Genomic DNA, 17,842 nt, shown 5'->3' with positions numbered 1-17,842 from the left:
TTTGTTAGGGATATTTAATTTGAGCTATATGTTCTTACGCTTAACAGGGAAATTCTTATTAGAACGTGAAAATTAGATAAGCAGAGTGAATCTGTTGCAGTTAACAGAATCATTTAAAATCTTGCTGGGTTCCTTTAATTACTTGTTGAATTCCAGACCTGGGATGCCCTTTTTAGCCTTTGCATGGTATCAGTTAGTACTCTGCCTTTGAGCACTTGTTAGTACTGGATATGAGAGGAGCTATTTTGGAAGGTTTTTGTAGTATTTGTGTTTTATTTCCAGCTTTGTCACCGAGCAGTAGTTTGTACTTTCCCTTTTCTTTTAGAGAGGTTGCTGTGACTTGAGCCACTGTTGCCCAATGTTGCCCTGCTGTATCTACCCTCAGAATTACTTCTGCTATCTCCTTAGGTTCTTCCATTTCTGAAGGAGGAAAGCAGACCTTGTGGCTAACCCGAGCACGATCCTGGGAGCTCCCAGCCCCGAGCTCAGCAATGGCACAGGTTACATACTTGGCTTAGGTCAAAGATGTCACGTGGGACTTGGTCCTGCGTTGACCTGTGTGTAGTCAGTGCCCTCCTGCTGAATTGGGATTGCAGTAGGTTTGGCATCTCTCACTGGGGCCTTGGTTTCTTTGTCTTTTTACAGTGCATCTTTTCCTCAAAAGGTAATGGAATTCCTTTAGCTGTAAGAATGATTGTATGCATCTGCTGGGTATTAGCCATCTGTGTATATTTGATACATCTGTCAGTTTTATATCTAAGACGTGTACAGCTCCTGTTGAAGGAATTTCTGTAGTTTAGGTGGTGAGCGGGATGTGCGGTTAACCTCGTCTGTCTGGCTCTTTCAGAACAGGGCGGTAGGACGGCCCAAAGGGAAGCTGGGCGCTGCCTCTGCGGTGAAGCTCGCAGCTAACCGGACCACGGCCGGAGCACGCCGGAGGAGGACGCGATGCCGCAAGTGCGAGGCGTGCCTGCGGACAGAGTGTGGCGAGTGTCACTTTTGCAAGGACATGAAGAAATTTGGGGGGCCTGGCAGGATGAAACAGTCCTGCATTATGAGGCAGTGTATCGCAGTAAGTAAACCTCTTGCTACAGTTCTTTTGGAGATTTCTTCCTTGCATTTGCATCTGGTGACAAGGTGTGGAGCTGAGAACTCTTTACTGTGAAGTTTCTGAAGCGTGTTGGGTAAAACGATGTAATTTGTACCCCTGCGGTTCAGGTGATTTCTTCTTCCCATCACTTTTGACCTACCTCAAAATTTCAGACCAGAGCACTCATAAAGCGTACTTGCGTGGCTTCCATTCTCAGTAATATGGAAGGTAGATGTGGAGATCATCGGTACACCAGAAATTGGCACTCAGATCACACTGAAATTCTGGGATTTGGTGGAGGAGGGGAAGAGTGGGAAGCTCTGATTAAAAGAAGAGGCCTTTTGGATTTGGGCCTCTGAAATTCCTGAGAAGAGCCACCTTGCAACCATCTTTACCATCTTAGCTGCTTAACCCTCTGAAGATATGGAGAAGTCTTTGACTGGCATCCTCCAAGACTTTGTCGTTGGTGGCCCCAGGCTACTTGGGATGTGAATTTCAATTCATTTCCATTTACCTAGGTATACATGAAGGCTTTGATGGAGAAGAGCCAGAGAGCCATCTAGCCCGGCGTCCCTTCTCCCTCAGGGGCTGGAAGGGGCTGCTGGGAGATGCTGAGTATCAGAACAGGGCAGGCAGGTAGTCAGAGGCAGTTTCCTGGGCTACTGTGATGCATTGCTCAGAAGATTCTCGAGTCATAAGAGAGAGCTTTGTATTTAACACATATTGACAGATTAGTCTTCCATGAAGTTCTGAATCATTGCTTTCGTATCGACTCTCACCGAGCTGCTCCTCAGGGTTTTTGTCTACAGTGGTCTCACTCAAGGGGAAAAATTAACATTAGCTTTTCTCTTGATTCTTCAGCACGGTCTTACTTGTAGTGTTGTTGGAGATGTTTTTTTGTTTGTTTTTAGGGAAAGAAATGTTATGTATTCATAACTGAGATACTATGCTGATTCCTCTCGATTTAGTCTTGTTGCAGTTCCTTTCACTTAATTTTTTTTATTTAATTCTGATGAGGAAGCTGAAGCGTTGGCTGTAGATGGTTCAGGTCAGGTTTTAAAAACTGGTAGGCACTTAGTGTTTCCAGTAGTTCCTCCTGGTTACTCACACAATGTCCTGTGCCAAGCCATGCGGTGCTCTTGACAGAGGATTGGATTCGGCTCTCCTGGATCTTTTAGTAAAGTACATAGAATGTCTGCCTTTCCACAGAGTGCTTTTGCAGCTCAAGTGTCTTTTCTTTGAACACTTGATTTCCTGGAGTGTGGCATGAATTGAACAGCGTGGATGAAGAATTTATTATTCTCCAGGGGAAGAAATAGTGAAATCGTGCTGCCTTTTTAGTTGAGTGATTATGTTAGGGCTGCAGCATGCTGCCTTGTCCTGACTGATGAAGGAAGCTTTCATAGGAAGGTGTTTGAATCTTCATAGGCAGACTGAGCCTTTTGGAGGAGATGAACTTAGTTCTCATCTTCCTCTCTCTTCTTATGAAAAAATATTTTTCTTTTTCACTTGATATCTGCAGTTTTATTTCCAGGAGTTGTGTTTGCAACACAGAACTTAGTACCAGGATCCTTTGATTCCTTGTCCCGCCCTTGCATGTGCTCAAGAGGTCTCTCTGTTCTTTGTGAGTTCTCCTTGGTGCAAACAACAGTGGGAATATTGCAGACTTTCTTACAACAGCAAAAGGGTAGAAAAATAACAAGTTGAACTGCTGTAATTTTTAATGGTGCCTTACATTTCTATGAGCAATTCTGTTGTCTTTACTCTTGTTCATTATGTTTTCTAATAATCACAGTAGTAATATACTGTGGTACACATCCAACAGCTTCCAGCTAGAGGAAGCCACCAAAACAAGGCTCTGTGAAAGTAATGATCTCCACAGTTCTGGGATTGTGCTTTCCTCTGGTTAATAACATTGACAATATTAACTAGACACAGACTTTCATTAAACTCCAAAGCCTTAAGAGAGCCTGTACTGCCATTGGGAGAACAGGAAACTCCTCTGCATCACTAGTTCAATCAAGAAGGGAAGCAGGAGTGCCTGGGACACTTGAGGCTGTCTGAAGGGAGCGTGGGGGCTCTGCTGGGAGGCCAGGCTGTGACAGCAGAGCTGCTGCTCCAGTCTGTCAGTGGGACACAGCTAATTGGGGCACAAAGAGATTACTTACACACCCTTGCTTCCAGCAAGAAAAATCATGCTGTTGCTGGGATGTTTGTTCCTTGCATGTGCGTGTAGATAGTTGTCATGTGGGAGATGGGATGGAACAAGTGGACAGGGCTGTCCCTGCTCTGGATGCCTTAGCTTTGTTCTGCTTTACCTGCCAGTGGAATGGAATCCTGGGGATTCCTACTGTGTGTGTGGAGGAAGGTTGAGAATTGAATAGCATTTACAAAATGCTATTAAAACGGAGTGTGGGTAAGTATTGGCATGAGAAAGCAGAAGGCTTTGCCATAGCTTGTGTCCGATGCTGGGGCTTGGGGCAGCATGCAGTGCTCTGCAGTGGCTTACCATAGTTACTTTTTCCCTGTCTGAAACTTCCTGAAGGATGAACTGTTGCTACATTAATTTGATTCAGTGTGCAGCATTTCACTTGCAGATTTTATTTACTCCATTAATGAGAGATCCTTGCTACGAAGAGCCACATCTGTGCATCTGGCTACTTAATAGTTAAGGAGTTGCAGCCATATCAGTATAATTCACGTTGTAGCCAGCTTCTTGTGAGGATCTTCCTTTTATTTCTTGTACCGGGGCTTGTACCTTATTGTGCCAAACCAGAATTTTGTTCCTCATTAGCAAAAAGGTAGCTTTTTAATTACGCTGGCATTCAGTGCTTTCACACACTTGGTGGATGTATGAGATGCTGCCATTCCCTTTCTGCCTGAGCAAAAGACAGGAAAAAGCACTGCACTTGTGACACTTTTGGAAGAGGAATTCTCTTTTTAAGTGTCTGTGCAGTGCTTTTTGCACTGCTCTGGTTGGGAGCAGGGCCTCATATAATGGACTGTCAGTCGGCAAAAGCTCTGTTCTCAGTCCTGTTGTAGGCTTGCCACGAGGGCTGGATGGGTCCCGTAACATCTGTCTGCCCTGCTTGTAAAACAGGAGAGCTGCCAAACTGTTAGATTGTGAAGCTTAGTGGATGTGAATAGTGATGTTCTAGGTTGCTGCTTTCCCCTCCCATTGTACTGTAGTAGAGTGACTTATGTGCCAACGTCTGTGTCAGCTCACAGATTAAAGAGACCCAGGAAGAAAAAAAAAAGTCATTTTCATCCCTGCAGTGCCCCATGGATTTATGCTGCTACAGGAGGGCACTTTCATTCCCTGAGCATGTCCTGTGATGCTTGCTCTGGGTACCCAGCCCCGGTTGTTACCAGTTTTTCTCGCCTTAGTTGATCTGCTGGGATGGAGCCTTCAGCAGTTTGCACAATTAAGCCCTGTTTATCTTCTCTTTGGAATGAAAATACTGTAAATGCATTTTGAATTCTTCTGTTCCCATGTGTCTTATGTGCCCTGATCAAGAATTCCTTCTGATATGTGTAAACAGCCGGTGTTGCCTCATACTGCTGTATGTCTGGTGTGTGGAGAAGCTGGGAAAGAGGACACTGTGGAAGAGGAGGAGAGCAAGTTTAATCTCATGCTAATGGAATGCTCCATTTGTAATGAAATAATACACCCAGGATGCCTTAAGGTGAGTGAAAGGATGTAATACCTGTTGGAAACAAACAAACAAAAAGATTAGATACCACCTGAATGTAGAAGTAAGTAGGGCACAGAAATTCAGAAACTTTCACATTTTCACCTTTGGGTGCTGAGTGAGCCCAGAGTTGGTGTGAGAAGCAGGATGGATAGCCGTGGTGTGAGCAGTCCTGTCTGGAAGGAGGGTCCCCTCTTCTGATGTGACCAGCGTGCCCAAAGCAAGGCAGCAACATGTGGGTGCATGTGTGTGGCTTATTTCATTTATTTATTGCTTCTTGTCTAAGGAAGTGTAAGGAAGTCAGGCGTCTCAGCTGGCGAGCTCCAGAGGACAGACAAATCTACCTGTAGCTTTGGATGAGTTATTTGCAGCCCTGCATCAGCAGAGTACAAATGAGTGGTTTGCTCTTTGTGTTTGTCTGGCCACAGATACGCCTTTTGGTGGCAGCTAGCCTTAAAGGTGTGAGCAGATATTGCAGCAGGGAGACTGCAGCTCTACAGAACAAACTTAGCAAGTTTCAGGCTGACTCGAGTACTGTGAGCAGCTATTCTCTTGGTAACAGAAATGTATTTTGGGGCACATTCCTGTGTGTGAGCACTCAGAAGCCTACTTTCTCCAAAGCTGGTCGTGTCTGGTTGTTGCTGATTTGTTTATGGTTAAAGTGATTTGCCAAAGCAAATGTATTCTGACGTACCGTGCCCCAGAAAGCAGCCCTTGGTGCCTCTGGGCGGGGAGACACGTTCCTTATGCAGGCCTGGGGTGATGCTGTCCCGGCCTTTCGCTGCTTTTGTGCTGTATGCCATGCTGCACCGAGCAACGTGGGTGTCACTTGCTGGAGCAGAAAGCAGGCAGCTGGCAAGCCAGAACTGCCCCGCAGGATGGGGTACCTGCAGCTTCTGCCACAGATGGGCTCTAAACAGGAGCTTGGCTTGCTTTGCTTTGCTTAAAACAAGGCTTCAGGGGCTGATGAAGCAAGGGAAAGAGCTGCTCATTTCCAGAGGAACCTCAGTTTTGTCTTGCAGCTGCTGCTCTTCTGTTCCTTCCTCCAAGTGCCCTGCACTCCCCTTCCTCGCTGGCAGTGGCAGCAACACCTCGTGTCCAGGTCCTGAGGACAGGGTCGCTGTCTGGTCCAGCTGCAGTGTGGTTTCCTCTCACTGTCCCACGTCTGGGACCGGTTGCACAGGATGTGGGTCAGATCTGTGAAATCAAGCAAGGGCCGTTCTTCTATGTGTATAAAAGATGTTCTGAGTGCTGTTTTGGTGACTAGGAACAATGTTGCTTGAGGTATTTCTGAAAGTTAAACAGTGGGAGATAACAGTATGCCATGTGTGTTTTGTACTTCCATTTCTCAGTGCATCTGCTGAGCTGGGATGGAGGGATAACTGTATTGTTTATTTACTGAAAAAAAAAAAAGGGCAGCAGGAGGGTTTCAGAATCATCATATTAGAAGGCGAGAGGAGACTGTGCAGAGAAGCAGAAAAGGAGAACAGAACCTCTTCCTGGGTTCCCTCCTTGCTCTTTATTCCCAGGCTCCACAGTTCTCTGTGGGACAAAGGGATGCCGTAGTGCTGGAGCCCCTGACGTGGGCTGGGCCTGCAGTCTGCTTGGGCAGCGCCTTTGGAAGCAGATGCGGCCCAGGGTTATGCACCAAGAGGGAGGTCCCATCCTGTCTTGCTGAGGCGGCACCGTGTGTCAGCCGTGGCTTCGTGTCCAGCAGGTGTCTGGCACGTGTACTCTTGGGTACTGCAGGGCAGCGTGTGCCTGGTTTGGAGCTCATCCTCTCCAGCTTCCCAGTTTGACTTTACGTGTTTGTGGTCAGTGGGTTTTCTCCATGAAACAGCAGTGTCAGGATGAGCTCGTAGGGCATCTGATAGGTCTGTCCTGTGCCATTGCCTCAGAGCTGAGCTGGCTTTAGGGGAGGCTTTAATGGCACTGTGAAGGGCTGACTGTCTGGCTTCTTTCTTCTGAATAGTTCCTTAAGAAAATCATCATGGCAAGCCTTTCATGAGCCCAGTGTTGCTTCCAGAGGGAGTTACTGAGATTTTCAGAGGGATGTTGCCTTTCGCTGTTGCAGGGCATTTGAATTGAACCAGTATTGATGGATTTTTCTTGCAGTGAGTCCAATTCTCGGTAGCACAGGTGACCAAGTGCAGTGTCTGACACTGTTCACTTAAGAAAAAAATTTTCTTCAGAAGATTTGTGTTCTTTTTTATCTTTGGTACGTAGAGTGAGACTGATAGAAATGGGGGAATATTTTAGGTGCATTGACAGACAGGAAAAATAAATAAATAACTGAGAAAACAAAGTCCTGCTCCAGCACGGCTGCTTTTCTGCCGGTGTCTTCAGCCCAGGTGTGTTTCTACCTGTGTCACTTCAGCCTTGGCACTGCCAGGACTCATGGCTGTCACCTGCTGATAGCAGGTCGCCTCCTGGGGTCTCTGCATTCCCTGGCTCACAGTCTTGTGTTGAGGCTCCGAGTGGGTGCCCGGTGCTGCAGGCGCACGGCGGAGGTGCCTCCCACCATGGCTCAGACACCCACCTGCTGCTGGTAGCAAACATGCAGAACTGGCTCCCACCCAGCCTGGAAGGCTTGGGACGGATTCAGTGGCAGGTTTGTTTGTGTCTAATTAGTTTGCTTACAGTTCCTCACATCTGTTCAGTTCCTTAAACTCCTCAGAAGGGCCGGAGCTGTAATGCTTTCCCTTTGGTAGCGTTTGTTCTGCATTCAGTGCGGGAAATAACTTGTTCCCAACTTGGGCTTGCGCCAGGAATTGTTCCCCTGAGGCAGAGATGTATACAACAGCTCCTGGAGTATCTTACACCTACCATGGGAAAGAAGGTTCAAAGGCACACAGTTGTGATAAAACCAGTATTTAAATTCTGCCCACTTCATTTGCTCATTTATTAACTCCAAAAGACTTGCTGAGAGAGACTGACATGTCATCACTCCTGCTGGATGGTGAAACTCGAACGGCTGCTGTCTGGCTCGGTTCTGGAGGAAGCAGTTCCCTAAATCCCAGGGCTTGCTCCTGCACAGCTCACACATTTTCGCTGAGCTGGGAGGAGGAAATGCTTCAGAAACAAGAAAAATCTGCAGAGCTCTGCCCTTGCCTGTTCCAGCAGCAGGCTCCTGCTACTGTACTGCTGGTGCCAATGCCCAGCATTGACTGCAGACAACAGAACCTTGCTACTACAGTAATAAAATGGTTTTTTTCCCTTGAGGTTTTTGCCCAAATACATAACTAATCCTTAGGATGTGAATGTGCCATCAGTGAGCATACGTGTTTGTGTGGAGGGTGCTTTTTAGCTTAGCTCTACTGTTCCTCCTCAGCTTCATTCACAGAAACTGCTTTTCAGAAACACCTATCTCCTGTCTGGAGCAGAATGAGAGCTCCACTGTGGAAATTCAGGAAGCAGCAGCTGCATGGGGCAGGGCTTTGCTTTCCTTGTAATGTGTCAACACCGAATGAGCTTTTTTCCTCTTTCAAAAAGCAAAATGTCACAGTCTCTCAGAGGCAGCAAAGCAGTAAGCACTTCTCTTCCTTACACTAACTGTGGGTGTGAGAAGCCCTGAGAATGTCTTCGTGTGTCCGGACCTCTGAATAGGAGTTTGCTGCTCTCCAGCTGCCTTGGCAGCCAGCATTCCGCTGGCACGTGAGCCTGGGGGCTGCGTGCATGGGGCTGCTAGCTCTGAGCCGTAAAGAAAAATATTTTAAGGAACACTTGATTACAGTGCAGGGTGCTCTGCTTCTAAAAATGCCCAGCAGTATTAATACATGAGAGTGTGCGTATAGGAAAAATCCCTTCCTGCTGAGGGAGCAGGCTGTGCCTCACTTCAAGGGGGGGGGAAACGGCCTTTCAGATCGGTGGTGTGGGAGGACATTTGGAGATGGCATGATTACAGTCAGGAAGGCGGGTGGCTTCTTTCCTTATTATTTTTGTAAGAGCAGAATGTGCCCTGTGTTAATTGGGGTCGTCCTTGACCTTCACTCAAAGCCCAGACCCAAAGCTTTTATCAGATACCGGGTTGGCCACCACGCTTTCCTCCCATCAGTGTCACAACGAGGGCGATCCCGCGGGGCTGAGGGTGTGCTCAGCTCCTGCAGGGAGCTGGGTTTCTTTCCTGGAGCTCTTGGGAGGCCAGCAGTCGATCAGAGGAAATGAGGAGCTGTGAGAAATGCCTCCGAATGATCTACCCGCAGACTTCCGCAGCTGCTTTGAGCTTGCCTGTGAACTGAGTTGTGCCTCTCTTTCACCAGGTGAAGGAATCAGATGGTGTGGTTAACGACGAGCTGCCGAACTGCTGGGAGTGTCCAAAGTGCAACCATGCAGGGAAAACTGGAAAAGTGAGTTTAATGGGGATAAGTGGTGCTGGAATGAAATACAAGATCTCAAACGTTCCCTCTGGCTTGTAGGTACAATTTTGCCCGGTACCGCTTTTGTTTTTGTGTTTAATTCAGTCGAGTCAAAGGAAATAAGCTGTTGGCTTTCTGTTCCCTAATCATCTTTTTATTTTTCTTCCATGCACTAACACTTCACCCAAAATCTGGAGAGTACTTAGGTTAGTTCTGTGCATTGCTGCATGCTAAATTCTAAGATACTCCTTTGGATTGTGTAAAAAGGAAAGAAAAAAGTTATGCGAAACCTGAAGTGTCTATTGGAAGTAGGGAAGCTTCTTTTTTTTTTTCTTTTGTAAAGCGAGGCTCTGCGAGTATGTATGAAAACTTCTTAAAGGTTGAAACTGCTTCTACTGTAACTCCTTATTAATGATTTTGTCTGTTACAAAGTGATCAACCCACCAGTGCTGGAGGCAACGTGCATAAAACGCTGAGAAAGGCATAAGATATAAAGTTTGTTTGTGTTTTGTGTCTCTTTGGCGTACAAGCAAAAGCGCGGACCAGGATTCAAATACGCATCAAATCTCCCAGGCTCATTGCTGAAGGAACAGAAAATGAACAGAGACAATAAGGAAGTAACAGATGCTGCAAAACGGAAAGGGGACTGTGAAGAAACTCCCAGGCGGAAATCTGAGGAACATTCCAAAAAGCCTCAAGTTGACTCAATTCTGAGGAGAAAGTCAGACGAAGTACATCTGCGGAGGAAAAGGAAATTTGAGAAACCCCAGGAACCCTCTATGAGAAAACGGGTATGACAAAACCCTTATGTACGTACGCAGATGCGCGTGGGCTGGTTGGGGCTGATGTCTCTTGCCTTCTGGCTTGTACCTCGTCTTGAAATCCCAGATTGCTACAAAAGAAACTGCGATGTTTTACCTTCCTTCCTGAAAACTGCTTGTCTGTCAGGACAGTAGTTTGAACGGTGAAGCTCGGGTTGACATTCAGAGGCTGACAACACTGGGCTGTGGCTGTTGGTTTGTTCAAAATACTGGAAAACCCACTTTAACTAAAAAGTCACTGCAAGATGCTTGGAGTGGGAACAAAGTGAAAATCACTTTTTTTATGGAAACCTTTTCATGTGTTGCCACTTGGTGGCGCGTGGCAGCTTGTTTTGTGGCTGATTCGCAGATGTACAGTGTGTAGAACTGATCAGAGGACCTTTAGGAATCACACCTCCTGTAGCCTGCAGGGAGGAGGAGCTGCTCACAGCAGCACTGTAGCAACTTCTCCCCGAATTTAAAAGTCAGAGCTCTCGGACCAGGCAGAGACACTCTGAATTGCCACGTGGATTACAGAATATTCTACTTAAGATATAGAGAAATGCTGGCTTCCAGAGGTAGAATTGAGGACTTAGATCCAACTTCTCTTACAAGTAGACGTCGGATGGCTTTATAACTGGGATCGCTGGCAGTTCTTGTACTGCGTGTACTGCAGTTCACTAGGACTTGGTAGTTGCTCTGCCTGTCGAGTCTTGACAGAGAGAACACCACGGTATGGGAAACGTAGGGATTGTCGTTGCTTTGGTGGAGAGCAAAATTCATGACAGCAGGTTATGCGTATCTGCTTCTTGGCCATGATTTCCTTTTCCCATCCCTGCGGACTCACTGGAGTGTTTATGGATGGCTTGAATTGCTCCGTGAAAGCCCCCAGCGCATCAGGAAGGCACTGTGAGTCACCAGACCTTCAACACAGCAGAACAAATGTCATCTTCTGGGGCTTTTACTTTTTCTTTCTTCCAACAGCTAAAACTTGGAAAAGAAGAAGCTCTTCGGGAAGAAGGTGCTTTGCCTTTTTAATAGATATGTTCTGCATTCCTTTTAATCCTTCTGATGTGGGCTGAACGGTGAGCCAGCGACTCATTCATGTCTTTGTGTCAAAGCAGGCATTTTTATTATGCCCTTTACATCTTGAAATTACAGAACCGCTCTCTCGTGCGAGCCTTTATGCTTCAGAAGAGTTAGCTGCAGTGTCTGGTTCTATATTTTCTGGTGTCCCATATTAAAATACAATCAGAAACTGTGCTTTGATGACCCCAAGGAATAAAATTCTGTTTCTGTACTGATGCTTTGCTCTCTTGCTGAATCTTGCTCCTGCCACACACGCCCTCAGCAATCTGTATCACGGCGCTTCCGTGGAGTTCCCTGCTGCACAAGCATTGATTGCTCTCTCTCAATCTGCCGCGATAACAGAACTCTGATACCTTTAAATTACGCGCTCGTCGGTGCCCTGTGTGGAGGATACTGCAAGCTGACAGTGGTCTGATGTTCTAATTTTCCTGTTCTAACCTGTCATTAACTTACTGTGACCTCTTCCTTTATTATGTGTTTAAGGATGGGGTGATCAGCGTTCTCTGCTCGGTGCTGAGTCCGAGGCATAGCAGCACATCCACGGATGTGATCCAATTAGTGTATAGCAAAACACGGGCATTCTGATAGAACAAGTGTGTTCACAGCAGCTCCCCTTTCCTTGCCAGGCCTGATCTCTTCTTATTAAAGCTGTTTTGTTCTAACAGTTGCTAGCTTCTTTCTTGCGTGTAGCAATCAAATCAGACTTGAAGTCTTCCTCGGTTTTGGTCCGCACATCTCTTCCATTTCCATCTGGTGTGCGTCAAAGATTAGATTAACGCGAATGAAGCGTGGTTCTCTTTGAGGAGCAGCAACCAGGGCAGGGAAGAAGCTGCCAGCCCCGTGAGTCTGCCTTGCATCAGAGATGGCGGCAGCGCGCGGGCTCGTCCGCGTGGCAGCGTGTCACACCTGGCGTTCCCCGTCCGCACGCACTGGAGGTGGGGAGGCCTGAGAAGATGAACCGAGTTCAGTAGGACGTAAAGGGGCAGCCAGAGTGTGCTTACCTGAGGCTCTGAGCATCCAGCAGGAATGGTGTCACCACAGCAGAAGCGCAGCCACAGTGCGAGTCGTGATTGCAACTCAGGAGCTTTCAGAAATTGACCTTTTGGCCATTTGGTATGCATGCATGTCAGCCAGTGTTGAAAGTTTGCCCAGTGAATGCACCCCAAGCCTGGTTTCTTCTGGCCCGTTGGGGGAGAACTGTCTATAGCATGCTGTTCATCTTCTATACGGAAGCTGTGTGCTGTGTAATGAGTAAGGCCCTTAAGTCTGCAGGATTATGCATGGTGAATAATGCATTTGTCACTCTTGGAGTCCGGAGAGCCGATAGCTGGCCTCCCTGCCTTTGCGGTGGCTCTTGAACTCGATGCCTTTGGCCGGTGGATGCAGCCTGGTGCTGGGGTGGGTGGGCCCAGTGCGGGCAGGCAGCCGGTCCCCGGGCACCGCTGCCCCGCGGAGCAGGAGCGTTCTGGGTAACGCCACGTGCTGCTTGCTCCCATAGTCAGCCCTTGTCTCTTCCTTTTCAGCGGCGATCGTGGAAGGCTTCGGATGAGCGGACCGCCCTGCTCAAACCCCTGCGGCGCCTCAAGCAGGAGCCAGAGGACGAGCTGCCGGAAGCACCTCCCCGGTCCAAGGACAGCGACCAGTCGCGATCCAGCTCGCCCACCGCGGGTCCCAGCACAGAGGGGGCCGAGCCCAGGGACAAGAAGAAGTTCAAGATGAGGCGGAAAAGGCGGCTTCCCAATAAGGAACTGAGCAAGGAGCTCAGCAAGGAGCTCAACCAAGAGATCCAAAAAACCGAGAACAGCCTTGCCAATGAGAATCACCAACCCATCAAATCTGAACCCGAGAGCGAAAACGAGGAACCCAAGCGCGCCTTGAACAACAGCGAGAGACTCCATAGGTTCAGCAAAGGGTTGAACGGGACTCCCCGGGAGCTGAGGCACCCGCTCATCCCCAGCCTGCGGAGCACGCCGCGGGGCATCGCCCGGCCCCCGCCCTCGCTCTCTCCTCCCAAATGCATTCAGATGGAGCGGCACGTCATCCGGCCGCCCCCCATCAGCCCCCCTCCGGACTCGCTCCCCCTGGATGACGGGGCAGCCCACGTGATGCAGAGGGAAGTCTGGATGGCTGTCTTTAGCTACCTCAGTCATAGAGACTTGTGCATCTGTATGAGAGTTTGCAAGACCTGGAACAGATGGTAAGGAGGGTGGGAAACCCTGCTGGGTCTCGTGTGTGGCGGGGATGGACTCAGAAGGGAGGTGGGAGGCTGGCAGCATTCAGAGAGGTGTACGGGTTGTCCCTGGAGCTCTGCTGAGCCCAAGGAGAGAGGGTGCCCAGCAGTGTCTGAAGAAGCAGCTTGTCTTCGGTGCTTTCTCACAAGCAGCAGTTGCTAGCGCTTCTGATGAGAGCTCTGTGTCTGAGCATCAGCCTGCAGCAGCTGTACTGCCCAGAGCAGCCTGTTCTGCCTGCAGACACCACAGTGTTCTGCACACGAGAACGCGCAGTCAGGGTCAGGCTGAGCCTGGCGTCACTCTGCCCCCAGGAGCTCTCGTTGCTGGTGCAGCTGTTTTTAGTTCAGCTCTTAAGTCTCTGTTGAGATACGGCGAAGATCTCCTGGTGCCCTCAGTGTTCTCCTCAGAAGGTCCATCCTGATTGTTGCCCTGCAGGAGGCACACAGAGAGCGATCCTGTCTGCTGATTCCTTATCGGCAGAACTTGTGGAAGAGTCCTTCATTGTCTGTTCTGTGCTCAGAGTGTAAAAATTGACACAGACAGTGACTGTACCACCACGGGAAGCGTTAGTGGACAGATTTCTGTGTTGCATAGCACTCGCAGCAAAGTATCTTGTTGGCTGTCATCTCAGATTCAGCCATAATGTGCACATGGATGGGCAAGTCATAGCAGAAGCCTCTTGGTAGCACAGTGGAGCAACAACCTGGATAAATGACAGGAAGGCTGGTAATTTGGCACGAGGCGTTGCCCATGGGGCCCCTCCTCCATGGGTTTCTCAGTGCCTCAGAAAGGTGTCAAATGATTTTTCCATTTGAGTATGGCATTTTCTAATGCAAAACGCAAGAAAATGCAGAATCTTGCAAACCCATTTGGACTTCTTGTTCGTGTCCCTTAGGGAGCCATAAAGAGAGTATAGGAGCACACAAGGCAGCTAAATGGGAATAACAGAAACAGAACAGAATCTGTTTTGCATAGGGAAAGTGCAGGGGAAATCAGGACAGTAAACCTGTGAAAGCATTCTTGTAATTCAGAAGATAGGAAGGAAGGTGCTTGTTTGCAGGCTACAAGACAGATTTTAATAAACACTGTGGTGACATAAAATGGGATCCTATGTTGCTGATGCTGATAATTCAGTAGAAATAATTCTGTTCTTTACTGTGAGATAGAGTTGGTGGAAAAACTTAAAACCTGTGTGACACTGTTTATTGGTACACTTCTCTCAGCTTTGCTTAGCTTTATTTTTGGTATTCTCGGTTAAATGCTGTAGTTTTCCCTTTAGTTCAATGACACTACTAAAAAGTCTTGCAGAAATTGAAACAAATGCCAAATTCAAGTGCTGTTGGCTTTTTTTCTTTTTGGGTAGGTGCTGTGACAAAAGATTATGGACCAAAATAGATTTAAACCATTGTAAATCCATCACTCCACTTATGCTTAGTGGCATTATTAGGAGACAGCCTGTAACCCTTGATCTTAGCTGGACAAATATATCTAAAAAGCAGCTGAGCTGGCTTATCAACAGACTGCCAGGTAAGTGATGGCTTTTTTTGACTGCTTCACCAGATCGTAGCAAACCAGTTAAGGTGGAAACTGTTACCTCTGAGGAGTGTCTGAAGGGGTCCAGCTATCCGAAAGGAGGAGTACATACATAGAAGCAGGGCGTCAGCATGTTAAACTGAGCAAAAAATGAGCTTTGTTGTGACTTGTTGGTTTACCGCAATGCCAGTTTGAGGCAGGTCTTGGCCGACAGGTGCTGTGCTGTGGCACTGCCTGTGCTGAGCGGTTGAGCTGAGGGCTGCTGGGGGACTGTCCCTCCCGGGGGGGCTCTGGGTGTCGGGCAGAGGCACAGCTGGCTGGGGGGGCTCCCCGGGTCCCTGCGTGCCCTGGAGCGTTGGGGTGTGTTGGAGCAGCGCTGGGCTCAGCGCGGCCTGTGCGCGGTAGCAGATCGCTGCGCGTGCCTCTCTGCACAGGCCGTGTGCTCCAATCTCTTCTGTATCTGCAGGTCTTCGAGACCTGCTGTTATCAGGGTGCTCATGGATAGCAGTGTCAGCACTTTGTAGTTCCAGCTGTCCTTTACTCCGAACTCTGGACGTGCAGTGGGCAGAAGGACTGAAAGATGCTCAGATGAGAGACCTCCTGTCGCCGCCCACAGACAACCGGCCAGGTAACCGGCGGGAGGGGCGCGGGCTGTCCCGTCTGCGCTGTGGCATGCTCTGCTGCTGGTCCCCCGTGGAGGAAGTGGGCAGAAATCCCTGCAGCTAGCACCGGTGGGGTTCTGGGCTTTGCTGGCGCGTGAGGTGGTGAGGTAGTGACGTGCAGCACCTCGCTGGAAGCCACTGGGTGATGAGTGATGTTCTCTGGCTGCTGAACAGTCATCTGAGCCACTGTGCTGGTTTTCTGTCTGACTTTCTTCTCTTCAGGCTGCAACGGGTGTACTTTAGAGAGTATGGAAACACTTTCTTCCAGTTCAGGGAAGGAGCAGTTCTGTGGGTCATGCCACATTCGCCCGGATATCAGCTCAGGTGAAATTTTGAGCAAATCAGATCTGCTTTCTGGCATGCACTGCACAGCCTACTGCTTATTCCCGACCTGTAATTCCGCTGGGCCCCTGCAGTTACTTTCGTCCCTTTTGTTTTGAAATCAGGAGGTGGTTTTTGTCCACGTGCCTGTACCAAAAAATAGACAAGTGTTCCTGCTGATGTCCCCTCCAAAGCAACAGACAGGCAAAAGCATCTGAAGTTAACTCCGGGCAGCAGTGTTGTGTGTCACAGTGCATTTCATGTAGATTTGCGGATGTTTGCGGCGCGGCACGGGACTCGGGGTGACCTGCTGCCTCTGCTTTCCAGGTCAGATCGACAACCGGAGTAAGCTGCGGAACATAGTTGAGCTGCGCTTGGCCGGCCTGGATATTACCGATGCGTCTTTGCGGCTGATCATAAGGCACATGCCTCTGCTCTCCAAACTCAATCTTAGTTACTGTAACCACGTGACAGATCAGTCTATTAACCTGCTGACCGCGGTTGGAACTACCACGCGGGATTCGTTAACAGAAATTAATTTATCAGGTAGGCAGCACGAGCTCAGGGGAGGGGGGGAGGGCGGCAGCGTCCCTCCCCGTCTGCGCTGTGCGCTCCTGGCGCGCTTCATCCCGTCGGTTACGCAGCCGTCGTGGGGAGCTGGGAGCTGCAGGCTGCTGGGGCTGCTGGGGGGGGCGGCTTTGTCAGCGCAGCACAGGAGGAGCAGAAAGAGCTGCTCAGGTTAAGTCAGAGATCAAAGTGTGGTTACGCTTCTCTCCCCTTTTCTCTTTTTTGGCAGACTGCAATAAGGTGACTGACCAGTGCCTGTCTTACTTCAAACGTTGTGGAAACATCTGCCAGATCGACTTGAGGTACTGCAAGCAAGTGACAAAAGAAGGCTGTGAGCAGTTCATAGCAGAGATGTCAGTAAGTGTTCAGTTTGGGCAAGTGGAAGAAAAACTTCTGCAAAAACTGAGTTAGTTAAAGGACACGTGTAAATACTGGGGCGAGGCGGGGAAGGGACTCAGAACATGTAGGGATTTTATTTTCAATTGGGAACTTGGAATATTGGAAAATACCGTGATTGGATTTTACAACTCTTGTCGAGAACAACATGAAACTACCCACGTTAAGAATCTCAACTTGTGCCACTAATTCAGTCTACCTGGGATGTCCTGCACTGGCTCTTATGCAAATTCATAAGGCGACTGTTACTGATGAGAATTGTTCACACCCGGAAGAAGACTGATCTCCAAGGAATACTGTTATTTAAAGTACCACAGCATGTGCTTGGTAGTGTAAATTTGATTTCTGCTTTTCATTTCTTAAAACAAACGAAAAAAAAAAAAGTTGGTGTCATTAAAGTGGACCACGCACTGCATTTCTGCCTTCTTAACACATTTTGTTTTGTTACATCTTACATTATGCAGAACTATTTTTGTACAAAAATTGTTTAAAAATTATTTATGCAATGTTTGAATGCATTACCAGTGTTTCGGTTTTGATTGCCAATTTTTATCTTTACTTATGGTAGGAGAGAACTTAACCTATACTTCGTAGACAGTATCTATCTACAAACGTGCCCAGGTCAGGAAAAGTAGGTTAATACTTTCAACTTAAAGCATGTTTTAATGGAAGTTTATATCCTGCTTTGTATACTTCAGAAGTGACATAAGCATGTTGTGGAAATAAGGTGTAAATTATAGTTGAAGTAAAACACTTTGCCAAGTTTTATCTGTATAGAAATCACCTTTTTCTCAAAATTTTAAAAATTCCAATTTCAGCTTTTGCACATAGGAGGGTTTCACTCTGTAGCATGAGCTCTTGTACTCAATATAAAATTAATTTATACAGTGAGTCCAGCAGTAGAATAAATGGTCAAACGTAGTCTCTCTTTCTTTGAAGTGTGAGTTGAGTTCTCATTTAAGGTTTATAACATGGTTATTTCCTGATTGTAAAATTCTGCATTCATAAGTGCCATTGTTGTAAGGTGTTGTTTTCGTAGACCTTCCTGATGCAGTTTTACCTTTGTTGAATTTGTATAAACAATTGTACAAAAACAGACTCTGGCT

At 47.8% G+C, this 17,842-nt stretch overlaps 1 protein-coding gene across 23 annotated transcripts in view; it reads left to right on the top strand.

Moving 5' to 3' along the window:
- Positions 1–17,834, top strand: part of KDM2B (lysine demethylase 2B) — a 105,457-nt gene extending 87,623 nt beyond the window's left edge. For 18 of the 23 annotated variants that reach the window (XM_021413289.1, XM_021413284.1, XM_021413285.1 and 15 more), the window contains 10 exons: positions 848–1,072; positions 4,633–4,776; positions 9,042–9,128; positions 9,659–9,928; positions 12,550–13,223; positions 14,621–14,784; positions 15,257–15,418; positions 15,675–15,776; positions 16,101–16,319; positions 16,570–17,834. In XM_021413289.1, the coding sequence (XP_021268964.1) occupies positions 848–1,072; positions 4,633–4,776; positions 9,042–9,128; positions 9,659–9,928; positions 12,550–13,223; positions 14,621–14,784; positions 15,257–15,418; positions 15,675–15,776; positions 16,101–16,319; positions 16,570–16,751 (2,229 nt within the window). In that variant the 3' untranslated portion in view covers positions 16,752–17,834. The remainder of the gene's footprint in view (positions 1–847; positions 1,073–4,632; positions 4,777–9,041; positions 9,129–9,658; positions 9,929–12,549; positions 13,224–14,620; positions 14,785–15,256; positions 15,419–15,674; positions 15,777–16,100; positions 16,320–16,569) is intronic. The other 5 variants (XM_021413281.1, XM_021413277.1, XM_021413299.1 and 2 more) reach the window with 4 other exon arrangements.

Source organism: Numida meleagris, chromosome 14, assembly GCF_002078875.1.
Source record: "Numida meleagris isolate 19003 breed g44 Domestic line chromosome 14, NumMel1.0, whole genome shotgun sequence".
Lineage (NCBI taxonomy): Eukaryota > Metazoa > Chordata > Aves > Galliformes > Numididae > Numida > Numida meleagris.
Note: the sequence above shows the minus strand (reverse complement) of the source record. Positions and strands in the feature narration are given on the sequence as shown.